At 45.1% G+C, this 27,688-nt stretch overlaps 1 protein-coding gene and 1 pseudogene across 6 annotated transcripts in view; both read right to left on the reverse strand.

Moving 5' to 3' along the window:
* Positions 1-27,688, reverse strand: part of Lnx1 (ligand of numb-protein X 1) — a 167,154-nt gene that overhangs the window by 71,534 nt on the left and 67,932 nt on the right. For 5 of the 6 annotated variants that reach the window (XM_078021295.1, XM_005319999.5, XM_078021293.1 and 2 more), the window contains one exon: positions 20,478-20,957. In XM_078021295.1, coding sequence (XP_077877421.1) covers positions 20,478-20,869 — 392 coding nt within the window. In that variant the 5' untranslated portion in view covers positions 20,870-20,957. Of the gene's footprint in view, positions 1-12,904; positions 13,389-20,477; positions 20,958-27,688 lie in introns of those variants that run through there. The other variant, XM_005320000.5, reaches the window with a different exon arrangement.
* On the reverse strand, positions 64-3,855 carry LOC120892358 (arginine vasopressin-induced protein 1 pseudogene; annotated as a pseudogene).

Below are 27,688 nucleotides of genomic sequence, written 5' to 3' on the forward strand. Positions count from 1 at the left end.
TTCAGAGGCTGTCACAACAATCCACCACCTCATCTATCTCAACACTCCGACTGATGACCTGGGAGTAAATGTCACAAAATTTATGGATGACACTCAGGTGGAGAATACCCCAGAAGACAGGAGGGGAGGTAAAATAAATAAACTGGATTAGACACAGACACATCTACAATTAGACAGCATAATACTAAAAACACAGATAGGAACCGACTGGAGAAATTTAGAAAGCAGCACAATTTAGAGGTGAGAAAATGCAGCATGAATTCACACTAAGAAGGGATGCCAGGGAGGCAGGGAGGTAGACCACGGGCATCTTCTGCTCCATTTAAATCTGCATGCCTCTCCCCTGCTTCTGGAATAATCCAGAAGAGGTGAAAGCAAGTGGAAATAGCAAAAACTAGCATTCAAGAGCAAGACCCTTCTACATGTCTGATGCTCACAGACATCCTGTGGTTGGAAGTTCTTATTGGCACCCTACAGATGTGGACCTAGGCCGCAGAGTGTCCTGACTTCCCTGCTGCATTGGCTTGTCCTGACATCAGAGGCCTCCACGGGTGCCTCCCATCTTCCATCTGGCACCTGCCCTAATGCCACTTTCTCACCAGGCCTTCCTATGTAAAACAGCATCCTTTACCCTGGCTACTTCATTTCAAGCCCTTTATTTCCATCTGATGCACTATTATGTTTTCTGGTAAGCCCCAGAGCCCAGAATATGCCCAATATCCTGATATTTCACAAGCATTTGATAAATATTTACTACTGTTATACTCTTCCCAGGAATGAGTGTTTTTGTTGTTGATGAAGGAGTGTGCTTGCCTTGCTTTGCTTTTCTTTCTCTTTGTTCATTTTTTTTTTTCTTTACTACCTAAGTTTAAACTCTTTGTTCAACTACCAGGAGGTTACCTGGTTTAGAAAACAAAACACTGAAGACTTTCCAAGAGGTGGAAAACATCTTGCCGATTTTTTTTTTTTTTTTTTGATGCAAGTGTTTTTATTTGCCGTTTAAACCACTGTTTCCTCATGCTGGCCTGACAGCACCGGAGGTATAGGACAGGCTGCTGGCCTATGGGTGACAGTAGTAGCCAGCAGATTAGGGCAGACGTGGTGAGGTGCTGCATCTGAGTGCCTGTTGTTTGATTCGCAGGAGAATATCATGCAGGCCAGGTAAAGTGTTAGATCAACAAGGGCTGAGGCAGGAACAGTGTGTGCCTTCTCACTCTGGTAAGAATGGGTATCACGTGGTGTAGAGCCCAGGAGAAGCCTCCAGTCCTGTTCTGAGTTGAGCAGGCCTGTGCCAGTGGCCTCTTTCTTCCATTTATTTGTGCCCGTCTTCTGTCTTCACCTCCCAGGCCTTTGGCAAAGTTCCCAGGATTCCTGGGGAAGATCTTGCCATTCCCAGCCCTTTCCTGGGATCAGTGTCTGATCTGGTAGCCTGTGGGGCTTGGCTTCCTCCAGTTCTGGCGGATCCTGGCATTTGTCCTCCTGGAGTTCTGGTGCTGCTCGCTGAAGGCTGTCTCGGGGGCCCTGCTCTGTGCATTGGCCAGTGGAGAGCAGGGCTCTGGATTCTGAGCCAGCTGCAGTGGTGGAGTGAGTGAGCCAGGGGTTTCTACCTTGGGGGTCTCTTCTTGTGCAGTCTCCTTAGGGCCTCTACCACTCGGTGGTCCCTGGTAGACTCCCAAATGATTTGGGGCCACTCTTTGGCCTGCTGGTCCCCACTGCGCTGAAACAGGCCCTGGATCTGCAGCAGGTCAGCATCCTGGAAGATGTTGGCTGAGGGCTGCTTACAACCTTGGGCCCCAATGGAGGCTTGCCAAAAGAGCGGCTCACTCACCACAGAAGCTGGGGTGCTCATCGTGGGCGCTCTGGTTGCCTGAAGCAGGCTGAACACAGCCCCTGAATTTTTTCTTTTCTTTTTTTTTTTTTTTCAAAACATTAACTTGCTTCCAATGGACAAGCAAACCTGCTTATGTTTTACACAAAGTGTAAAACGCCTTTTGATTCACAGAAATTCCCTGCCTTTGCTAAATCAAACCAATGTCAAAGAACTTGAAGGAGAATCACATCACCAGATTCTATGGAGGTCCCATGCCTCAGTTGAACCCTGCACTCCAAAAAGAAAAGGAGAGAGGGAGACTTAGGTCCAAACAAACCAGCTGAAGAGTCATAAATCAATCATCCTGATGCTTCTTTAAATGACACCAAGCAATTGAATGGGATGTTTTTTAAAAAATCAAATTGACCCTATTTCTGGTTATTTTGTAACTGAAGAAACAAACCAGAGTCCAGAGAACACTGGGTTTCTTAGTCTCCTTCACTCCCTGGTCATATTTTTGAACTCCAGACACCACTCCTGTCTAGTAACCACTGGGCTTCCAAAACCTCTGAAGCAGATTCTAAGCATTTGGAGTTCTCTTCGTGGAGAATTAGCACTTCTCAGGGGTCTCATAATTCTTCTATGACGTTTAAAGGATCCTAATTCCCCGATGAGTTGAGTTGCTGTCCTGAGCAGTAACCAGAAGGTGGGCACCTCAGGGAAGCCCACCCAGTAAGTAGACACCAGTGCCACTGCCCGATATCTCATGGGTGTCTTCTCCAAAGAGGAAAGTGCACAGGGAGTGAAGAAAGGAAGCTAGCTGGTACAATAGCAAGCCGGAAACACAAACAGCTGGCAGAACGATTGCCACCAGCCAGGCACCCACTGGGGCTGCATGTGCATGATAAGTTCTCGAGCGACCTTAAGTTCACTTAAGTTCTCGAGGGACATCCACGGGGCTGCTATGAGGATCGTCATGACTCAGAAGTGGTGGTAATTGCCTGAAGATATGTACCCAGTGAGTGGCAGAGCCACTGGCTCAAGTTCATGCCATGATCATACTGCATGTCCCCAATGACACCTCAGTGACCCATCAGGGATTCTAACAAGGGGAGGAGAGACTTCTGGACCTCTGATGGTGACTGGATTCATTTTCTAACAAAACAGCAGTGGTATCTTAGAAGAATTATTTCAGATGCACACACAGTAGGAAGCCTTTGATCCTCTTTAATCATGTCAGCAATTAGTCATGAAACCCAAAATGTTTTTGGCTGATCACTTTTTAAAAAATGTCTTTGGGACTTCTTGTAGTCTGCTCTCTTAGGCTACTTCAGTGGGAAGCTAACCGTACAAGCCAAAAAAAGCTCCGTCTTCGGCATAACTTTAACTGGTCAAAGAAACAAGCTAAACATTCTACTAAATTATCTACTATTCTAATCTATAAAGCAATTACTTGTCTGGGTCAAAATCCGTCTTTCTCAGCTCCGATAACTCACCCACCCCTAGTAAATTACAGGTCTGGAGCAACACACACCCCAGTGAAGCCATCTGTCACCATGGCAACAAAGTATGGTGCAGTGTGTGTGTGTGTGGGGGGGCCCTGGTCCTGCTGTCAGGGTGCCTGCCTTCGAGGTTGGCTAGGTCACTTAGGGGAGCTTCCTTCAATTCTCTGAATCTAAGTTTTTCTCATCAATAAGATGGGAATTCACCGCTTTTGCTGTGAATTTATTTATCATCACCATGGCTAATGTTTATAGGATGCTTACAATGCTCCGGGAGTCTACTAAGTGGTCCATGAGTATTACATCTAGTTCTGACCCCCACGAAGCAGGTACTGTCATTAAGAGCTCTGATTTAAGAATGAGAAACTTGAGGTGCAGCTGAGGCTGTCATTCATATAAACAGAGTTACACAGCTTGTCAGCCACCAGCCAGGATCTGAACTCAGGTTTAAGTGACTTTGGAGGCTGCATTTTTAATGATTACAAACAAAAGCTGCTTTATGACAGGACTCTGCCCTTCCCCTTTGCAGCAGTCCTTTGTATATGAAACCCTTAGGATCCCATCAAAACCTTGGAATGCTACATGCAAATGTAAAAGCTTTATTATGGTCAAATGGCCCCAGGTTGCATTTGTACAAAACTGGCCAAAGAAGTGCCATGACACCATTCTCTGAGCATTCCCAGGAGGTTCCTTTAGGGGACACTCAGCTCCTAATGGGTGACATGCATGGTCACATGTCTCACTGTCTCACATCTATGGCATTGCTTTGCCTAAAGCTGTTAGTTGAAAATTTTAAAAACTAGCTCCAGTTTTATTGCTTCCCGAGGTCACATTTCATACAATAACGAATGCATTAACATTGTTTCCAATAAAACATCATGACTTGTTCAAGGTCACGTAGCCTAATACTGATAGGGCTGAGTCAGTTTTTTCACCTATAAAATAGGAAGTTTGGTCTAGATCACCTCCAAGGTCTCCTGAAACTCTAAGTAGCTATGGTTCTGGACTAGACTCCACCTGCCAAATGACACACTGGGCTGAGACTTCTTCTTCAAGTGGAGGAAGGGGGAAGCTGGACAGGAAGGAGGAAGTAGGAGCCACAATGTGAGGGTAACTAGAAATGAGCTGAATAGCTAAGGAATGACTCCTGGGGAGGAGGGCTGGCAGAGGTAAGAGTCAGGGGCAGGTGTGGTCAAGGCTCCTAGGAATCTGCTGAGCAGGTGTGGACCTTGTTTGTTGCCAAATGGCTCTGGTAAGAGGCCAGACTTCACCTAACACCCCTTTCTCAGCTCAGATAACTTGCCTGCCTCTTCAGTGAGAGAGGGAAGAAGGGACTCTGTGGTTTCAGCAATTCCTCTGATTTCTGTCCACCCAGGCTCACTGTGGATGAAGTTATCACTGAATTTCATCAAGTCCAAGACCCCATCTATTATAAACTGTACCATTATTTTATATGTCATCAAGATAACAAAGAAAAACACAATCAATTTTCTTTGTATTCAGCCTCCTTTCAGAGGTATTAAAGCTCGTCTTAGGACTAATGACATACTTTCTAGTAACTACCGACCATGACTAATAAAACTCACAATTTAAGGGTTTCCTGTGTGCTCAACATTGTAATAAACTTGAGATAATTTTATCAAATACTCATGACAACCTGTGAGGTAGGTGTTGTTACTCTCATTTTAGGGCAAGAAAAATTCAGAGGCTAAGTAATTTGTCCCAGTTGCCCGGCTGGCAGAGACTGGATGAGGGATCTGGGTGTGTCTGCCTCCAGTGTGTGCCTGGTCACTCCTTCACAAGGTCATCTCACCTCCATCCCTGCGGTGGAGGGTCACTGGATCATGGTTGTTCGGGTGACCACTGGACTCCCTTGCTGTCTCAGGGGCCTGGCCCCTTCCTCTCCTTCTGCTGTGAGCAGAGCTGCTAATGAAGGGAGCGGGTGGGGAAGGACACACAGCGCCTCAGGAAGACTGTTCTGCTCTGACCATGCAAGAGTTGAATAGGAGAAGTGGGCTTCGAAGGGCCCCGGGACTGCAGCGCTGCTTCTCTAGGGTCTGTACAAGAAGGACACAAGGGGAGTGAGACCTGAGAGCTCTGGCAGGAAGCAGGATGACTTCAAGACTGATGGTCATGGGTCCAGGCTCCTGGCATGTGTGGGCCCCACCCAGAAGCAGCGAGGGGAACTACCCTTATGGAATCTTCTTTAAATGAAGCTTTTAAATGATCCAATATTTCAGGTTTGGCAAACCTGGCTCCTCCCAAGCCCACTCCTGTGCCATCAGGGGTGGTGGAGAGTGGGGTGGCCGTGAAGAAAGCAGACGGGCAGAGAGGGACAGGCGAGCACATAAAATAAGGATATTCCCCTTTTTCTCTCCTGAAAAGGGAATATGACTGAGAGAAAAGGATGTCTGTTCCTTTGGCCCGCAAGTTTTACTTGGCCTGTAAAAGTGGGCCATTTCCTGCCCCATTCCTTCCAAGACCAACTCCGCAGACTGACAGTAAGAATGTCCTCTGTTAACATGGAAACCCTTGTGTTCCTACGCCAAGAGTTCAGAGGGCTTGTTTCTCAAGTGGCAGTCTCCAAAGTGTCAGGAACTGGGGGAGACTTCACTAGAATGCTAACAGCTTTTTCTCAGCCTTTAAAAACACTTTAATGCATGTCCTATAATGGATAGGACATGTGTGTAGTTTATAGATAACTATACCTATGACAAAATATAAACTATACATATGTATATGGCATATATAAATCAAGACTGACTATATATATACAATACATATGAAATATGTATATGTATTGGGTAACTATACATGACTACATACAAATACATAAATATACATATGACAGGCATACAGACAGGTAGCTTCATTGATATAGGTTTATGATCAAAACTTGGGGAGATCAATCACTCTAGGGAGAAGACACTTCTCCAGTGTCTTTAAGTCCTCCTCTGAAAGCTCCTGGAGACAAAGTCATCAAAAACACTCACTTCAGGTAAAACTGCAGTTAAATTCACAAAGGCTTTAGTATTCAATGTTTTCATCTCTCTCTCTTAATCATTCCCTCAACTTGGATGTTAAATTAAAATCATTGTTCTATTTTTCTCTTTCAGTTTCTGGTCTAGTATTTGCAGTTTTCCAAAGCTGGATTCCTCAAAAATCTAACTCCAGATCTTGTTCGTGTCAGTGGCATACAGAAGAGAGAGGAAGAGGGGGGAAAGAGACTCAGAGCTATGCCAACCGATTGCAAGATCGTATTTGGCACACGATTCAAACAAAGCGTAGTAAGAAAAATTATGAGACTATAGGGAACTTTTGAACTGACTGGTTATTTGATATTTAGGTACTCAAATTACTTGTTCTGGATTTGAGATTAGCATTGTAATCACATTTCTTAAGAATCTATCCTTCAGAGATCAAATGCTGGAATTTTTGCAAATTTTTGCAAAAAAAATGATAGGATGAGTCTGGCTTCAAAAACAATTCAAAGGGACATAGATGAAATAAGATTGGCTGGGAAGTGGTAAGTGTAGAGATGGTTGTAAAATACATGGGCATTCATTATGCTTCTATTTTTGTATTGTTTGGAATTTTCCATTATAACCAGTTAAAATAAAGAAGAAAATCAATCAATCAAACATGAATTGATGAGACTTTTAAAGAAACTCCAACCTTGCCCCTTCACCTGACACAGTCACCGGACTAGACAGGAAACCATTGGCCACACACAGGAGACAGGGAGTCAAACTGCTGGGTTTTGATGGGGTAGGAGTTTTCCAAGGGAGAGCATTTTAGACCAGAAAGTGAAGAGTTTGGAACTGGAATTGCCTCCCTGCCGGCGAAAAGGAACTTGTTGACTCTGAAGGAGGATAAAAAAAAAAAAGACCTTGAAACAGGATCACAATGCTCTTTGGACATCAAAGAGTCATTACAAAGCAGCATTTTGATGAGTTCAGTGTAAATAATCAGGAACATGCAGCTTCAATTTCCTTCAAAATACACAAGTCTAAAAAGTTGAGCGAAAATGTCCCATTAAAACACGCGCTGAACCGAAATACTTCCAAAGACATTGAGAGTCACTGAACCCAAACGAGCCCTGGCTTTGTCTCCCAAGGCTGGACCTCAGTCCTGCTGGAATATGGTCTCTCCGCCTCACCCCATTTCCTCTGTACACTCTACCTCTTCCCTGATCCAAACTCGACTTTAGGTGCTCAAAACATGACAAGAAAAATCCAGAGATCTGTAGCATTTTTTTTTTCCCTATTCAATTTTGGCAGAAAAGGAACACATTCTTTGAGAGTCAATTTGGAAAACATTTACCGGCAAATCCACAAAGCTCCCCTGGTTTGTGTGAACTCTGAAAGCATCAGGGGGTTAGCACAGTGAGACAAAGTGGGGGGAAACGGTGCTGAGGTGATCCCACTGCATCCCTCATTAGTCCTCCTCACCCTGGTTCACAGAAGAAAGAAGAAAGAGTGCAAGAATGCAGAGAAGCCCGCAGAGAAGCCCGTGTGGCTCTCCACTAGGATAAAGCGTTCAGAACAGGCGCTTCCCTGGGGATGTAGTTTGTGACCTGACACCTGATCCAAGTCTGGCTAGTTTTGCTATAAGGCCTTGAACTAGAGAAGGAAAACTGAGAAGCTAGATTGCCTAAAGAGTGACATATAAAAGGTGAGCCATCTTCTCACCTGAAGGCCCAGAATGGCCCGCTGGGTTTGATTTAAGGTTCTCTTTGACCCGTAAGCCCCAAAGGAATGTCCTTGTTGCATGAAATCAGTACAAATTGCCAGAAGCGTGTTCTGCAGGTTGGTTTGAGAAAGTCCTCCTAGAGAGAGGTGCTGGGTGGTTGGAATCCTTGGCCCTAAGACACTTGATGAGTGCTGCGTGTCCTGACTCCTGAGGCTGACCCCAGTTTGCAGGAAGGATGCACACAGAGCACCCCCCCACAACTCCTGCTGCTCTTGGCGGTTTCTCCTGGAGTCCTCATCCTTGCACTGCCCTGAATAATTCAAGCAGAACTGGAATCACTCATTTTCATTTTCTGAGTATAAAACTCCAGTGGGAAGAAGCCATCCCCATTGGAAACTGTGATGTCACAGGGGTCAGGGAATAAAGTGTAATTTTTTGTCTCCAGATTCTGGCATGAATACTGTTCATAGTGATTCCACTTACAAACCAAAAATATTTATCCGACTCTAAGCTAGGTAGATTGCCGGCACTTCCTGGCTTCCCAAGTCACACAGCTAAGCAGTAGCGCTGGTTTCCGAGACTGGTGATCCTCAGCAATCACGCTGAGCTGTACTGTGGATAAGCAAGGCCCAGCTTACCGTGTATCCACTCAAAGCTCATTCAGAGACTGCCCATTAGAGACTGCCCAGGTCACAGTGCCCACTAGAAATGACAGTGAAAAGTATTCTCAAGGGTGATGAGAATTAGAAATTTGAAAGGTGAAGGAAATATTTTAAAAATTATATTTTTTTGTAAATGGGTTTTCTGGGTGCACCATAAAATGTATCACATACTGTTCCCCCTCCCAATGCCAGTGTTTTTCCCAAGGATGTTTGCTAAACTAAATATTTAAAAGTATAGGAGATCACTGACCAAGGAAATGACAATCTTACTCAAATACAGAGATGCCTTCTGAGACATTAAGCTGAGGCTAGCTTGGATTGTGATGAGCAAGATCCACTCTCCCTCCCATAGAAACCAAACCAGAGTCTCCATTATCACAGCTTGTAATGCCTACAAATTGGCTAAGATGTGAGGCAAATTCATGTCACTCAGTTCAACCTAACTAATTGAGTGCAGAACTTGGCATGTGACAATCTCTCAAGCCCTCCTAAGAACTCACCAGGTAGAGTGGGAAGACCATGCCCAGCAAGGAGGATACACTGAGAGGAGCAATAATTTTCAAAAGGAAGTCAGGATGCTGGCATCTTAGCTGGAGGGAGGGAGTCTTGAAATCTAGGGTCAAGGAATCACCTGGGGAGCCCTTTTGGCCTGGTAGTGGTGAGCCCCATATGAGTCACCTAAAGAGTTCAAGGAGCAACATGGTGGCCCCACCCCTAAAGACTGTAATTTTAGTGGGGTTTAAGGTTCAAGAATCTGAATTTGAAAAACAAACTCAGTCCCCAATTCTGATGGAAGTGCTCCTCTTAACCGACACTGTTCTAAGGACTTCACCTGCAAGTTTTCATCTGCCTGGCCCTAAGTAGGCCAGAAATACGAGGAGGTTCATTTCCTGCTTTCTCTTTGAGATCTAGGAAATTCAGAATCAGAACTGGCAGAGACTGGGGGTGAGGGCCTCAAGGGTGAACGAGCTGGCCCTTTTTCCCATGGCATGGCATGCCCTGTATGAACTCTGGAGCATCCCAGGCTCCTGACCCTTACTGGACAGTCTGGGACTCCACGCCAAAGACTCTAGTTTAGGCTGCTTCTGTCAACTTACTCTCCTTTGGATCAAGGCACCAGGTGACAAAGGTCATGTTTATTGAAGGAGCTGCTCAGGGTCATAAACTATGGGCCTCAAGGCCAAATCAAGCATGTAGAAGTGACCTGCTGAATTGAAATTATCTTAAATTGAATTTGAATGACTTTTGACATATATATATCTCCATCAACCAAAGGCCTAACCATCTCTTTTGTCTTATACCTGAGTTTAGGAACCGTGGATTGCATGATAAATTGGAACCTATTTCCTCCTAGCTTCAGTGTTCTAGTTGGGTCCCACAGAATGAAGCTGAGAGTGTCTTCTTAGACAGAAGGGAAAATGCAAGGGGGGTCTCTGGCTCTGTAAGCACAGGGGACACAGGGCAAGTTTCACCCAAGGTCAGGGCTCAAAGCTCAGATGAAAAGAGAAGGAAGCCTGGCAAATCCACTGAGCTCACCTGCCTTTAAGATCCCAGTGGCCCATAGTAGGTAAGAGAAAAATCTCTCAACTCAGGGACACGCAGCCCTATTTATTGCTTGAAGTTGTTTTTCAAAGCTTTGGTGACAATCACAGCCACGCTCAACCTTTCTGCCAATGTTGTTCACGCTGCCTGAAATGCTTTCTCTTTTACTCCTAATTCTGCCTAACCTAGCTCCAGTTCAAATCCCAAAGATCCACCTCCTCTTCTCAATGGACTAGCTACTCTACTTTGAAAAGGCTTATCCCTTCTGCCTTGGCTCATTGTTTCCATTTCTTATGTGTATAAATTTCACCTCTTCAATTCGATTGTAACTCCCACTGAGGGGGTGGATACAGCACCAATATTCTTTAGAGCCACTGTACATGAAATGTGTCATCGATTCACTGATTTGTCAATGATCACGGCAGCACCAGGCAGCGGCTTCATGGAATTCCGTCACCAAGCATCCTCAGCAATTGGAAACTTCTAAGAAAGTTCTGTCAAATAAATCTGGGAGTACTGTCCTGGACAATTCCCTAGCATCATGCTTTCCTGGTCACGTCACAATTCAGACCTGGGTATTCACTCAGTTATTCAGCAGAAAAGTTCCCTTTGATTCATGCACTTTCAGAAAAGAAAATTGTTAAGGCAAGATAAATTCTTTCTTCAATGAGGCTATGAAACTGGAAGTAACTAAATGGAAAGGCCCTGAGGTAGCAACAGAAGAAGATTGAATTCGCCTCTAGTCTCCAATTCCTGGAAAAGGATATGCCCACCAGAACTGTGAATGCGACCTTATTTGGTGCAATTAAGTTGAGGATCTCAAAGTAGCATTATCCTGTAGGCCCTAAACCTGACCATGAAAATCTTTGTAAGAGGAGGAGACATAAACAGAATTGGAAAGGGCACAGAGAAGGCCAGGTGCAGACGGAGGTGGAGAGTAGAGTTAGGCAGCTCGAAGCCAAGGAATGGCAGAAGCCACCAGAAACTGGGCTGCAGGGTTAGATTCCCCTACAGCTTTTATGGGAAGTGTGTGCCTGCTGACATCTGGACTTCAAGCTTTTGGATTTTAAAACCATAAGAGAAATATCTAGACAACCAGCATGTGGTGATTTGTTACAGCAGTCTTTGGAACCAACACAGCAACTAACAAGGGTGGTGGAGGGGCATGGGAATGGGAAGGACTGCTTTGGTACTGGACTCCAGAGATCCATTCTTCAGCATCCTTCAGGAGAAAGGGAGGAGCCTTGTCATTATCCAGGTAATCCATTTAGCATGTATTTCTAGAAAAGCTTCCACAGTGGCATCATTTCCCCCAGACATGCTCATGATTTGGGCTTCAGACACCTTCTCTTTGAGAGTTCTTATCTAAGGTGCACTGGAATTGTTTTCCAATAAGGGGACCAGATAATGCTGAGAGGTAGAGTCCCCAAAACAAATGAGCTGTCTCCAAGGACCTAGCTCTATTCATCAAGCATTTATTGAGCAGCTACTGTGCTAAACAAATTGGTTAGTCTAGCTAATTACAAAAGAGGCACTAGCTGTCACCACCTAGTCACGGGTGGCACCACCATCTAAATATGACAAACCATGTGTTTCTAATCAGGGTTCCATGAACTCTGTTTAGAGTTCCTGTTTTCATTTGCCCACTGACTCTCATTTACACCAGTTCTTGCTATTTTTACCTGCCTGGTTAACGAGGAGGAATACATTTTTGTAAATGCTCCAAACACCAAGGTACACACAGCAATACTTTTTACGTGATCCCTTGAAACTGTTCACACCAGTCTGCAATCCTCTTTCAAAGCTTACTAACAAAAGGAGCCAGAAAAATATTTATTTTAGAGATTGGGGACATGAGCTATTTCCTCTCATAAAATGGACATCAATTGTGTAGAAAAATGTCTTTGATTTAGAGATGTATAATGAAGTATTTCAAGGTGAAATGTCATGATGGCTACAATTTACTCCAGGCCATTTTTTTTTTCAGCAAAAAAATAAAATATATGAAGCAAATGGAGCTAAATATTCATCATTAAATTGAGATGATGGGAATGTGGGTGTTCATGGCATCATTCTACATTTCCCATGTGTTTAAAAATGATCAAAAATAAAAATAAAATGGATATGTGTGTGTGTATCAATCATCTGTCTATTTATCTACCTACCTACATATCTTATACATAGGGTTTTTTTTTTTCCTTTACTGATATTATACCTGTTCTCAGGTATGGAGACCCATGCATGGCTCAATAAAGGGTTCATGTCCCCAACCTCTAAAACAAATATATATTTTTTACTTATTTCTGTTCTCAATTACAAATACCCTATGGAGGAGGGAGAGCTATTCATGGCAGCTCTGTTCTTAACTGCTACTTGGGTTCTATTTATGGGCAGAACACACATCTATTGAGAAAAAGCCGACTATGTAAAAAGCCGCGTTGGCACAGAAGCAGAAAAAAAAAAAAAATGCTGTGCTGAGAAAGCACCTCGCCCAGGAAGATGGTGTTTTCCTTGTTAAATCACAGTGAGCGGCCAAGCTGCCGGAGGGGCATCGTGCGCGAGCGAGTCCAGTGGATGGAGAATGAATTCCTCCAAACGGACAAACCAGCCAGGAGCAGACTCAGGTTCCACCCCCCCCACACACCCCGACACACAAACACAGGCAGGCAGCAGGCAGGCTAAGAGAGGGGACTCACAGTTCTGAATAGAGGAAGTGCAGGTTGCCCACATTGTCAATGTAGTTGGCAGGACTGAGCCAGGGCAAGACCAGCAGCAGGAGCGCCTTCATCTTCCCAGCAGGGTGCCGCTTTCTGCCTGCCACCTTCCCTCTGACAGCTGCAGGGCCGTGCCAGCCCAGCCCCTTTAAGCAAACCTGTCCATGTCCCCACAATCAGTAGATCATAACGAATCTGACTTAGAGCCTTTAGATTAAGCAACGCTATAAATCATGGGCCTGTAAGAGGATTATGTCCTCTGATTCTCAGATGAGACGATGGGAGATCGGAGGGACCCACCATGGTTGGCAAGAGGGCTTAGGCAGAGAGCAGGCAGGCTGATGCCCGGCAGAGGGCCCAGCCCCCCTGCAGGATGCGGACTGGTTCTTGGGGAGCAGCTGGTACATTTACATCACTGGCCTGGAGCTGCCAGGCTGGGGGTGAAGCCGTGTCGGAAGAGGGCAGAAGCATGGCATATTCAGAGCCCACAGTGTGAATGAGCAAAGAATCAAATCTGTCCCACAGTCTGCCGGAGCAAGACAGCGGAAGAAATCAGCATCTTTGGAACGCAGCCTGGAGGGCCGAGCTCGAAGTGAGTCTCAGATGCTGCGACACAGGAGTGGCTTAGATACAAGCCAGCCCCCGCCCTCCGGGGCACTGCCTGTCTATCTAGAACTCGTATTGATGACATTTTACCAACCGCCATCCTGACTGCACTGACGTGTGTAAGGGCTGGGGTGCTCCCTTGCCACTTTTAAAAATCGGCTCTGTAGAGGAATTGAATGTGTCCTTCTCTTTGAGGAGGACAAGGGCCTGACAGGCGTGAAGTTCAGTCCAAACAACACTCAGGGTCCTAATCTGTGAGGAAAGGAGTCGCCGTTCCTCCTCCCCCTCTGTAACAGGATGGAGCTCTGTCACAAGCTGGATGACCATTTCATGAAGCTCCTGAGTCTCAGTGACCTCGTCTTTGTAATGGGACTAATAGTACCTGGTCCAGCAAGGACTGGGCCTTATCATCTCCCCCAGCTGTAAGATCTGCTCTTGGAGCCTATGGAAGCTGTCCTACCGGACTTCATTGCGTGTCTACGCTCTGGAATGACACAAGGCTCCCGGACTCCCCTCCTTCTGTCCCATATTTAAGAAGATTAAAATCCATTTTACCACGTTGAGGCTTAAATCTTAATAGAGATGGCTCACAGGGACAATTACACTAATGACAACCGAGCAGTCCTAACAAACTACCCTTGATAGGAAGACGACCAGAGAAGTCTACAGGATGAGACCAACTGCCATCAGAGTGTAACTAGAAATTTGACATCGGGGTTCTGCAAGGACCTGAGGCAGGAATCAAAGAGTTTAAATACAATAGAGCCCTGGTCAGTGCAGATTTAACTTCTATAATTTAGATCAGAGATAAGCAACCTTGATAAAGCGTGACATAATAATTTCTAATATTGTTGAGGCCCAAATTTGAATTGTATTCCAGTAAGGCTGGAATGCAAGTGTGAGTCAGAGATGGTAAAAAACAGTAAAAAGGAAGTCCGGTTTGGTATTTGGGTATTAGAGTCAGTCAGAGAAGCTTGAGCTTCTGCCACATACTAGCTGTGTGACTCTGGGTAAGTTGCTCAACCTCTCTAAACATCCATGTCCTCCTCTATAAAAGAAAGACAATAACAGCACTAAGTCAGAGTATTGGTATGAAGGTGAAATGAGATTATGCCTGTAAAGAACAGAGTCCTCACTGAATATTGTTATTAATAGTAATTAATACTAGGGAATGAGCCTAGCTGGCAGCTCTTCACGTATCTCCAAGAGGCTTTATTATTCTCATCCCTTCTTTCCTTCTGTACTATTAGGAACATGACATGTAATATAGTCTTTTCCAAAAGTGGAGTTTTACAAAGTTCTGGGGACATGCTGTTCTTGAATGTCCAAGAGCTAGTGCCTAGCTCATAACTCACAGGTGACGTGACCTGAAACACAGGCTGTGGACTTCATAATGGTATTGGGTTGTACCTCTGGCAACATGTCAGATGGTTCCTGACATTTAATAGGTCCTCTACAGAAGAAGAGAGTACTCATCATCTTGCAAATCAAGGGGATAAAACTAGTTAATGAACATGGATGCAATATAAGTATTAAAGTATTGTTTTCAGTTGTTATTTTACATCACTCTGCTGCCAGTTCTGATTGCCTATCCAATATCTCATCTCTCCTTTCTTATAACAGAACCAGGTTTTGTTCACTGTAGCCCCTCAGCAATGGGTCATGTGACAAATACTAGCCAATGAGATACAAGGAGAAAATACTAAGCAGAGGCATCCCAGAAAGCTATTTAAAGGAGTGCCTCGGTTTGCACACTGGGTGTTTTTCCTTGTCTTTTGAGATCATGAGGTGACAAACTTGAGGAGGGAGACTTAACTGAAAAGCAGAAAGAGCCTGGATTCCTGGTGGCAACATGGCCACATCATTCTGGTCCTAGGCTTCCCACCACAAGACTTGTGTTACGGTTTGGATGTGAGGTATCCCCAGAGCTCATGTGTGAGACAATGCAAGAAGGTTCAGAGGAGAAATGATTGGGTTAGGAGAGCCTTAACCCAATCAGTGAATTAATCCCTGGTGGGATCAACTGAGTAGTGACTAAAGGCAGGTGGAGTATGGCTGGAGGAGGTGGGTCTCTGGTGCATGGCCTTGGGCTATATATTTGTATCTGGCCAGTGGAGTCTCTCTGCTTCCTGTTCAAGTTGTGAGCTGCTTCCCTCGGCCACTCTCTTCTGCCATTATGTTCTGCCTCACCTCAAGCCCCAAGGAATGGAAACTGCTGTCTATGGACTGAGACCTCTGAAACTGTGAGCCCCAAAATAATCTTTTTCTCCCCTAGACTTGTTCTTGTCAGGGCATTTAGTCACAGCAGCAAGAAAGCTGACTAAAACACTTGGTGTTACATGAGAAAAATAAAACCGCTACCTGGTTAAACCCATATAACCCGGATGCACCATCACCCACCAGGTGTAATCTCAGTTGGCACAATACCCTGGGACTAAAGCCCCACCTTCCAGTGATCATAATCCAATGATCACGGGTGCTCTCTGGCTTCCTTGCCAGTAAACAGCCCCTACTGTTGTCCTATTTATCCTTAAATGTCACCTTGGACATCACCCATCACCTCCTGTTTTCTTATTTCTTTCCTCTTCACTGCACAGGGGTGAGGTAGAGGCCAAGAGGAGGCTGGGTTCATGGTCAGGAGGTGTGGTAAGCATGTGTGCCGAAGCACAATAGTTGTGCAGGTGTTCAGCCAGGCTGAAATGACTAAGACTCGAAGTATACCAACCTGTCCAGGGGCGATTCTCCCCTAGAATTCTTCTCCTCCAAGTGAAATCCCCCCTTGCCACAGAGCTGCCTGAGCCCGGCTTGTACTGAACACATTTCAGAAAAGGGCAAAGGTCAACGCAGGTTCCAGGCAGAACTTTGGAGAAGGAAACTCCCAGGACATTGGGTGCAAAGTTAATCAAGGAAATATTCTCAGAGAACCTGCAGCCAGGTGTGTCTTGGGCCAATTATATCACATTTCCATCCCCCACTCCTTTCAAAACCCTGAACAATGATCTTTTTATTCAAGTACTTAAGGAGGGTCAGCTTTATTATCTCTCATTTTTTAGAGAATAAGAGAAATTGAAGTGCAATGTGACTTGCCCTGTGAAACAACCTAATGTCTGTGCATTTTCAGCTTCTTTACCTTTAAAAGCTTATTTCCTCAGAGGCAGAAATCATGGCTTGGGTAGATTTCTCTTTCATCCAGAGCATGGCCTAGTATGGATTATTGATAAATATCATAAATGCAGATGATGGTATTACACAAGGCAGATATGGTCCAGGGCCCAGGATGAGCCTCAATCAGGATGGAGGAAGGAAAAGCTTTGCCACCATGCTCTGTCTCACAGATGGTCTGCATAGAGAAAGATGTACTGGCTGGACCCTCTGGACTGGCCCCACTATGTCCCCTGGCAGTGTGTTTTGGTTAGGAAGCTGCCATTCAACTCAACAAACTTATCAACCTGCTGGGAATTCCCTGCAGAAGACCCATGTCATGGGAGTCTGCAAGCTTCTAAGAGGGTAGAAGTCAACAGAATTTGCCAGAAGATTCCAAATGCTAGCTCACATGCTCAGGGTTACTCCCAGAGAAGAGCTCTCTAGTGTGAAATCGGAAAGATTTGTCCATGTAGCCCATGAGCCGTCCAGTCATGCATACCCCCTGCCAGGCCTAAAGGTTCTGCTCAGGATTTATATTCAACTCAGGTTCTAAAGTAGGGAGACAGCACTGTTTATAAATGACATGAATCCTGGAGAAAACAGGCAGCATTTGTTTAAAAATACCATGCTGCCTGCCCGTACTCCAACTCAAGCCTGCTGTTGGTCACTTTCAGTTAGGCAGAAGAGGTAAGTTCAAGAGATCCACATTAACATTGCTAATGCTCTGTAAACTTGAAAATTGCTAAGACTAGATTTTAAGTGTTTCTATCACAAAAATAAATAAATCTGTGAGGTAATGCACCTAAAGAAGCGTGATTAAGCCATTGCACAATACACATTTTATAACTCGGTGCTGGACACCATAATTTGTATTAGTCAATGAAAAAAATAAACATTGAAAACTTATTTACTGAATAAAATGATATTAAAGAAAATGTAAAATTTATAAACAAAAGCACACGTGTATGACAATACTCCTAGCAGGTTGGAGGCTTCCTATAGAAAAGTAAAGAAGTTGCAGGTCCCCTGGGCACCTCCTAGCTTCCCAGTTCAAAGGGCTGCAGAGGTATTGATCACAGCCTCCTTACTCTCTCCCTTAAGGGAGGAAGAGGTTGTCAAGGCCCAGGAGGGATCCAGAGTCAGGTTCTAGGTGATCTCCAGATTCTTAGCTCTTGCCAATGAAGTGTCCAGGGACTAGAGGGGTGGGGGGTGCATTCAGCATTTGATGACTAACACACAGGGTATATTTTGGGAAATGCTGGCTTTGACCTACTTAGGCAGCCAGAGTCCAGAGTGTGGAGAGGTTCAAGAGTAGATGTTGAAGCCTACACCTACTTGAGGTGGGAACTGTCCCCCCCCCCCAAAGAGCCACCCGGGGACCTGTGAAGGACTCTGGCCACAGCTCAGAGAGGTGACAGGATTTCTGTCAGTTTGGGGTTCCTTCCTCGCTGCTGTTTTCCTGATGTTCACATCATTATCAGCTGAGCGGCAGGTGGGCAGGGCTCTCTCCCGAGCTTCCCTGGGGTGTGAGGGTCATGCTGCTGTGTGGCTGGTGCATGCTCTCTGCTCGGCTGGGGGCAGCTGTCCTCTCTCCCTGGAGCTCCACAGGTGTCTGACAGCCTCCTCCCAGCCTCTTCCCTGGCCTCACTCTCAAATCCATGTGCCATCTCACCCCTATTTTTCGGCTCACTCTCAGCCCAAATCAGCTCTTGAGAAGGCATGAGGAAGAGCTGTGTTTTCACTCTCTCCCCAGAAAGGGCCTCCATTTCTTTCCTTCACTCTCTCGTAACTCCTGGAGTGGGCAGAGTGACGAGCCCCAAAGGTGTCCACCTTCGGATCCCCAGAGCCTGTGAACAGGATCATGCTCACAGGGTGGAGGGGACCTTGCAGAAGTGACTCAGTGAAGGAGATGAGGAGACTACACTGGGTGATCCAGGGGGGCCCCACATGGGAGGTGGGAAGGTCAGGGTCACAGATATCTTGACAGAAGCAGGGGTCAGAGAGAGAAACTGGAAGACACGGTGTGGCTGGTTTTCAAGATGGTCGAAGGCGCCACAAGCCGTGGCAGGCAGCTGGGAAGCGTGAGTGAAGGAATCCTTCCCTAGGGCCCAAAGGAAAGCAGCTGGGCCAACCCCTTGAGGTTGGTCTGGTAAAGCCAGTGCTGGACTCCAAACCCTCAGAACTTAAGCTAACAAATTTGAGATGTTTTAAGTCACAAATTTATGATGAATTGTTACAGCAGCAACAAGGAACTAATACCACTGCCCACACAAATATGCAGGTTACAACGTGTTGGGAATGGGATGGGGTGTGGGCAGTGGAGCTCCATCAGGACTCTCTCTCCTCATGCTCCTCACTTTCCCACCCAGTGTGGTCCTGGTCTTGGCCTTGTGTGGACCGGCACCTGTCAGCATCTACTGGGTGCCTTCATACCTAGGCAAAATGTCCAGCAAAGGTTACAAATAGATCCCCTTCCTCCTTCTCCTTTGGCCACTCTTCTTCTGGGGAATTGGGGAGGTGGGGTATTCTAGTCTACACCCCAGCATTTGCAGATAGCCAGCTGTCTCCTGCAAACCCAAGTAAGAAGCATTTGGCTCAAAAAATGAGTTCACTGGCATAATTAGCATGGGAAACATGAGCTAAGCATCATGCTCAGGTCCTTGCTTTTGATACAAATCTTCATGTTAGAGAATTTATGTATGACCCAAAAAACAAAGACACATCTGTGACCTATGGCAAATGACCTTTACAAGAATACCTGCACCTGCCCTTGCTCTGGCCACAGCAGAATCCAATCCAAGATAAACACCAGGCACCAAATTTCCTCTTACAAAATAATTGTGGTATTATTTTCACCCTTGATTAAGCACCCTCAATGTCCTAGGAGAGTCCCTCATGTGGAACAAAAATCAGGGCCACCTGCCCGTGAGGCCATTCCCACAAGGACTGCCCAGAACATGACAATGAAGTGGCAGACAGGTGGAGTAGGTGATGCCAGCCACCAGCAGCAGGAGCAGCTGTAAGACTGCCAACAGTGTGGGCTCCTTGGCCCTAAAGTTAGCAGAACCTGTTCTCCTGGAGGGCCAAAGTTTATCTTCTCAGTTAGGCAATTGTCAATTCTAGTGTAGAGGAAATTCTAATAGTCCTGGGTGAAACTGGGAGATATTTTTTCCCCCTAAGGTTAAAAAAAAAAAAAGAAGTCATGCCCACCGGAAATCTTTTTCTCGGCAGCTCCTTCCAGTATCTTTCACATTTCAAAACATAGACATGAAGCAAGCTTGTCCCCAAAGACAGTAGTATATGTTTTCATTTCTATGAGGTACTTAAGGGCAGTCAAATTCAGAGAAAGTACAGGGGCGGCTGCAGGGTCCGGGGAAGGCAGAACAGGGAGTTCTCATTCAGTGGTGCAGAGTGGCAATTTGGGAAGATGTGAAAGTTCCCAAGATGGACGGTAGTGATAGCTGCACAAAGCACTTAATGCCACTTAACTGCACACTCAGTAATGGTTAAAAATAGTAAATTTTATGCTCTATATACTTTAACACAATTTCAAAGAAAAACCATAAACATACATGCACACAACACAACTCTCCATGTACCATTTCTTCACACTGATTCTCAGCCCTAAACACCTAGAATGTTTCTTATTTTGAATGCATCTCTCTTGAATGCAAAGAATGCAAAGAAAAAGAGAGGAGCAGCATCCCATGGGGCACCCAGCGCCCTGAAAGCCTTGTCCCTCAGGAGACAGAGCCCACTGCATCCCCTCAGAAGAGTTTGCAAGCTAGCAAAGGGCAGGACTGACCTGGTTTGGAAGTGGTGCTGGAGATCACAGCGCTGCAGCACCTCCGAGCAGTGCTCTGTGAAAGGGCAGGTGACCAGCAGCTTGTTGAGCAGCTTGTTGACCAGAATGCTGGACTTCTTGCAGTGCTGCAGGACCACAGGCTTGCGATCCACGGGACAGAAGTCCTTCTCCACCAGGAAGTTGGTGAGGCACACGGTGCAGTAGGTATGTCCACAGGGAGTGTCCAAAGGGTCCAGCAAAGCTTGCAGGCAGATGTGGCAGATAAGGTCATCGTCCACATCTTCAGAGTAGGTATAGAAGTGGTTTTCCTCGGGGGAGTGGGCTTGGCCGCACACCACACATAGCGGGTAAGGGCTGGAATCCGGGTCATCAACGGAGTCTGGCTGGATCATGGTCAATTGGGTAACAGCTGGACGGTAAATCCAGTAAAACAATACTTCCTCAGGACAAGTCAAGATCTCCTAGGTGCCATCTGCAAACCTGGAAGAGAACAAAATGGTTCATCTTTGCTTCACAATACACAAAACACTGATGCTCAGCATGAGACTCTGCTACCAGTGGACAGGAGCTCAGGCCTAATCCAATCATGGAGCAGTGTCCATTCTGTGACTGACAGGCAAGTGGCCTTGCCTTGATGGGCCTCAGTCTCACCCTCCACTCCAATGGGAGTGACATGTACTGGTGACATCCTTGTGTGGCCATACTAACAATCACCTGGTAATATCTGTGAAATGCCTATTGTAGCTTAAAAGAGATAAACTTGAAGAAATGTAATGTTAATGAAATTAAAAACAAAGTGGCATAAAATTCTCTGTCACATCAGGATAAGAAATAAAACAGTTAACACTGAAGATTTTCTCTTAACTTTTCCCTATCTTTCTCCAAAACTCAGAAACTAGAAAACCAGAGTCTTCAATAAATCATCTGAGAAGAAAGAAAAGGTGCAGAGTCTTTTGCATTTTTACTGAGGGAAGAGCACAGTTTCCTTCTGCATGCATTTCCCTCCCCCTCTCATCTGCCCAGTTGCCAATGGTGTTATGCGTTCTGGACACACGACCTGGGTTCAAATCCCACCACTGTGGGCCAGTGACTTCAGCCTCTGTTTCCACTTCTGTAAAGTGGGAATAATAAAGTCCTACTTTCTAGGACTGATATGAGGATTAAACAAGATCTGTCTCACAAAGCTCTTAGATGGGTGCCTGGCATTTATTAAATGCTCAATAAATATTAGCTACTCTTCTTACATGTATTCATTACAGAATTCATTTTTTGTGTCTCCACTTGACCTCTGTTGGACCAGAAACTGAAAGCTACAGTTCCCATAAGGGGTCTTTTTAGCTTTGTTCTAATAGTGCTCTTCTATTCAATTATATATATTTTCAAATCAACAGAATACTCTAAGAATGTGCATTTTCCTCTCATATAGACCGGGCCCCCCAAATAACAGAGATTTTCAGCATGTTTGATTTGTGAATGGGAAGTCTCATGGATAGTCAGTTGATGAATATTTTTGCAAGCACCATCTGTGAGCTTGGGAGTGAGTTGGGAGTGAGACCTCAGAGAGGGGCATGAAGGATGGGTGTGCTCTCAGGGAGTCCCCAGTCCAGAGGAGAAATGGACACACACAAAAGTAACAGAAGCCCAGGTAATACCAGGCCTCCGGGGCCACTCTCATGACAAGTAAGAACCCAAACTCCCTCTCACCCCCAAGTCAGCCTTCTTTTTTTTCCAAAACTAAATAAGAAGAACCTTAAACTTCCTACAAGAACATGAAGACACATGAGTGACCTAAATGCAGACTAGCTGCATGCGGGAATGGCGTGACAGCATAAACTGTGCTATATTTTTCTCTTTTCCAAATAAAGTCTGAGGCTGTTTGTACAAACACCGCCTTATCTCAGAGAGAAACTACATGGACTCCAAACTTTCATTGAGTCAGCTTTGTTGTTTACATGTTTGAACTGCGCTAGGATGCCTGGAAGAACGCTCTGGACCAGAGGTTGAAGTAAAATGCCCCCAGGGTGAAAACACTGAAAAGGCACAGCATTTGATACAGTGTCAGCCGCGACCACCGACCGCAAAGACAGGGGGTGCGAGAAGGGATGAAGTTTTCAGTCAGATTTCTTGGGAGCCTGCACAGCTGCCATTTGTCCTCAAGGCTGCTAGAAGGTACTGGAACCTCACCGGAAATGCTTTCAGTGACACTAGGAATAGTTAAAAATAAACAAGAAAATGGAAACAGGCCACCCAAAAGGCTATCGTTCACAGATGGTGAACGGAAGCTCTGGGGCTTGTGAGGGTTTTCTGGAAGACCTTGGTCACATACTCCCACGTACTCCCGTCCTGTCTGTCCCTTCTCTCTGGCTGTTGGGAAAGTCTGGAATAGCAATGGGTCTGTAACTCCGGTGCTATCACTGGAAACATAACTTCACATTTCTGAATCATTCTTTTATCAATGGAAAGGTGGCTGGAAGCAGACTTTTAGTATTTAAACTGTTCTAAAAGGTGTCAGATGCCTCAGCTTCCTTAGGAGAGTGGAGGTAGGAGGAGACAAGGAGAACCCTTGGCTTGGATGAGCATCCTCCAAAGGTACACGGGTGAAGGGCCTGTTCTCCAGGGTGGTGCTCTTGGGAGGGGGTGGAGCTTCCTGGGAAGTCACTGGGGGTACGCACCTGAAGGGCCAGGTGGGACCCTGGCCTCTCTGTTTCTTGGTTCATGATCTGAGCAGTTCACAGGCTCCTATCATGATGTGCCACCATTACCAGAGGCCCAAAGCAATGGGGCCATGTGATCTTGAATTGGAACCTCCAGAACCATGAGCCAAGACAACGCGTTTCCCTTTGTAAGTAATTGCCTCTGGTATTTCATTCCAGTGATGCAGACCTAACTAACAGAGCACTTCTCCCCAGCCAGGCTCGGCTCAGCCTGTATTTCACTGACACATTAATACTCCTCATAATATTCTCTTTGAGGGCTGGGGTTGTAGCTCAGTGCTAGAGCACTTGCCTAGCATGTGTGAGGCCCTGGGTTCCATCCCCAGCACCACATAAAACTAAATAAACAAAATAAAGGTATTGTATCCATCTACAACTAAAAATTTAAAAAAATTTTTCTTTGAGGTTTAAGAAATAAAAATTGTAACTCACCAGACTAGTGTAAAGTATCTTTCAGAAACAGGATGTCTGGAATCCACCCCTTTCTTTTTTCTTTGCTTCCTAACAGTTTTTTTGAGCATTTTCCATGTGCTGGGGACTGTATTAAGGGGCCTTATTATATTATTTAATCCTCACAAACCCCCAGGAGTTTCTGTTTTTAATTTAACTGACAAGGAAACCAAAGTGTGGTACATACGCAATTTGCCAGTCACACCCAAAAGGGAACCAAACAGGCAGGACTGTCTTCTCCCTCCACCACTTCACCTCCCAGCACCTTTCTTGACCACTCAGAACCCCAATAGTGTAACTAATTCAATGCAAAAGGTCTGGGAAGTTAGAAGGTTTTATGTCTCTTTAGGCCCCACTGTAAGTAGATATAGGGAAGATCTTGGGAGAAGAAGATTCCTTGACTCTACTGAGCCCTGGAATGATCTGAGATGGAATGAAGGGAGGGGGAAGCAAACATGGCCTCAGCCCCAACTGCAGGCCTTGCCTCTCCTCCCTTCCCCTTCTCTCCCTTCCCCTCTCTCTTCCCATCCTGTCTCTTCCTCCTCTCTCTTCCTCCTTCTTTCCCCTTCTCTCCCCTTCTTCCTCTCTCCTTCCTCTCTTCCTTTCTGTTTCTGAGAGTAGTTGAAGGCCCTGGCACTTACCCATATGGTAAACCAGTTTCTTAATGTATTTTTTAATATAAACACTGATGCATAGATTTTCTGAATTTACTCTAGACTAAATAAAGCCTTTTGTGAATCAAAACAGATGATGAGGAGATCGACTGAAGCAGCAGTTTGTGCTCTAAAGCAAAGAACTAGGTAGACGTTTAAACAGAGGTCAATATCATTTACCTGGCAGTTCATCTTTCCAGTTTCTATCTTATAAACACAGATGATGTCGCATGCTTTTAGACACAGAGGAGCCTTGCTGATGAGTGGAGAGGAACTGATCAAAAATCACTGATGTAACAAGTAAACTATTTTCCGCCCCAAATACTGAGAGAGGGCCTGTTGGCTTTGAGACCATCTCAATTTACTTGATGTGTCAGGCTGCAGCACTTCTGGCTCTGGCTAAAGGAAGCAGAGAGACTGTCACGGGGCTTTCTGCAGTTTAGAGTGAAGCAGAAGAGCCTATGCCAACCTCAAGTGTATGTGTGTGTGTGTGTGTGTGTGTGTGTGTGTGTGTGTGTGTGTGTGTGTGTGTACGGGGTCGCACTTTCAGGGTTACTGTGCCTTCACAACTCTCTCCCCGCCCTTCTAATTTGGAGCAGGACAGAAGCTGAAGGTGATTTTTATAGAAATGTGTCATCAAAGCCATCAATGTAGTGCTGAGAAGTGCCAGGAAGAAGCATAAAGAATACAGGTGCTTCCTCCCATCATTTCGGGGTCTGACACCTGGACAGAAGCCTGTTTTTCACACTCTGAACTTCCTGGCTGTCTCAGTCACTTTCTGCTGCTACAACAGAATACCACAGACTGGGAAGTGCCAGAGCAAGGCACCTGTGCCTGTCCAGGGCCTCATGCACCAGAACATGCAGACAGGCAAGAAAGAACGCGAATGGGGACTGAACTTCATCCAGTTATCACCAAGTCCCTCCAGAGAGACCGGCCTTGGCCATTCCTGAAGGCCCATGTTCATGAACCTCTCTTCTCTTACTACTATCACACAACACTTAAATGTCAATGTATGTTTGAGGGACACTCAAACCATAGCCCTGACTGACAATGAAGGTGCATCCCAGAGCAAAAGTGAGTTGGTGCTGTCTGCAACCTAGAGGGTCCCTGGAGATTGTGTGGAAACTGTCACTTGCACTAAACAGATTTAAGAACAGCCTTTGAAATCTAGCCTGCCTGATAGGAGAAGATTTCTGTATAAGGTCCTTTAGAACAATGGGGTCCCTGGGGGTGCTATTGTCCTGCTAATTCTCCTTTCCAGTACATCCTGACTACAGAAAATGGTTATCTGATACAGTTGTCACTAATAATTTCGTATTTTCCTCCTATTGAAAAACCGGATTTGACCCTAAAGCTTCTCTGATATTGTTGCCTGAGTGCCCATTTCCGACCAGTAAAGAGGATTCCATATTATTCAAAAGAATCCATCCCCCCACACTGATGACAGCAAGTCCTGCTTTGGTGCTTTAACCTTATTAAAAATGAAACATTGTAGCCAGAGACTCTGAGTTGAAAGGAAGTTTTTGGGATTATCTTGAAGCAGGTCTTTCTTACTTCATAAAATAGACTATTCTGCCTTTGGACAGTCGTAGTGTGGGGAAAAGTTCACATATTGGGCAAAATTTTGCCTCCATATAATTCCCCCACCGCCCTCCATGAATGAGTACCAGCGTTATCCTAAGTCCTGAAGTATTCCAATACCCATCGCGTGCCCTCTTCCAGGCAGATCAGCCCTACGTTCATCCAATGTTTTTTCAGGTTTCTAGATTCTACAGCCACCCTGCACCAGCTCCCTGACTTATCAGGGTCCCTCCCACAAGGCATGGGTAAGGTGAGCTCCACAACCTCAGGACACACCTCGGATTCCTGTGTCTGACGGCAGCCAGCCTAGGCTCCACCTGCCTGCTTGGTACCAGTGGCACACCTGGCTGCTCCTGAGCCGGCCGAGCAGGATGCTGCCCTGAGGCCTGGAGGAAATGATTCCTGGCTACAAGGGACACAAAAAGAAAATATGTGTGTACATGCCCCGCATGTGTGTGTGTGTGTGTGTGTGTGTGTGTGTGTGTGTTAGTCAACCCTCTGTGTGGGAGGGATACAGATTCATGGGTTCAATCAACTGTGGATAGAAAATACTACGGACTTTTTGTGTCAATTCTAAACACGTACAGACTTTTTGCCTTATCTTTATTCCTTAAAAACAGAGTATAATAACTTTTTCCATAGCTTTAGATTAGGTATTATAAATAATCTAGAGACGATTCAGCATGTACAGAAAGATGTAAGATGATTATATGCAAATATTGTGACATTTATCTAAGAAATTTGAGCAGATTTGGGTATTCACAGGGTCCTGGACCAATCATCCAGCAGATATTGAGGTCAACAACCTCTCTACTTTTTTACCCATGTGTGTACGTGCGTACATCCATCCATCCATCCATACACATCTTAAGGGTAATATGACAGAGAAATGTTTAGACTTTTAAAAGCAGAAACAAGAGCTATGAACACAGCTTTAGAAAATGCAAAGATGTTTGTGGTTTAGGTGGATTTAGATAAACACAAAAAAGTATTCAATGGCTAAACAGTTTAGTATTGGAATCCACAGTGCATCCTCATTCCCTAGAACAAATGGAATTTGGGGAATTTGGAGCACTCCTATGTGTTTGTAAGCATTCCTTAATTCTGATAAATCTCTTTCCAAAATGTACTGACATGATAAACAGCACAGGAAAACAGAACTGGAGACCAAGTCAACAAACAGTCAACTACAGATTAGTTGTCCCACCCAGAGCACAAATACAGATTGATATTCACAGAAATTCAATAATAAAAAGAAAAAGTTAAAAAAGTGATAGGTCAGGGGCAATTAATGGAGAGTAATAGGAAGAATTGGAAGCCTGTAGCTCTGAACACCTCTTCCAAAATAAGAAAAAGAGAAATCGATACACAAATATTGGAAAAAGAAAGTGTCTGAGGAGGTAGGCTAATCACCCTGGTCAACAACAGTGTCCCCTTCCCCTTTTCTGCTGGAAAGCCTTGCTTATGGCAATTCTTCTTTGCCATGAAAAGCATGTTCAGAAAGATGCACTGAATATATTCCAAATAACAGACATATTTTTCCCATTAGCGCTGTGCTAAGCCAAACTGCAGTTAGAGGTGAAAGGAAAAAAACATGTCTCAATATACATGTTTTTGTGTCCTTCTAAAAGTTATTTTTTCCCAGATCATTAAAGTAGTTGAAAAAATGAGGGAAATAGGAAAAGTAGGTATATTAAAACATGTAACTTAAAGCTTAGACATTTACTTATACTAAAAACAGAATTTTTAAGATAGTTTTACTTTCCTGATTTGCAAAAGAAGCAAACTCATCAATATTTTCAAAATATTG

This window comes from Ictidomys tridecemlineatus, chromosome 9 (genome assembly GCF_052094955.1).
Source record: "Ictidomys tridecemlineatus isolate mIctTri1 chromosome 9, mIctTri1.hap1, whole genome shotgun sequence".
In the NCBI taxonomy this organism is placed as follows: Eukaryota; Metazoa; Chordata; class Mammalia; order Rodentia; family Sciuridae; genus Ictidomys; species Ictidomys tridecemlineatus.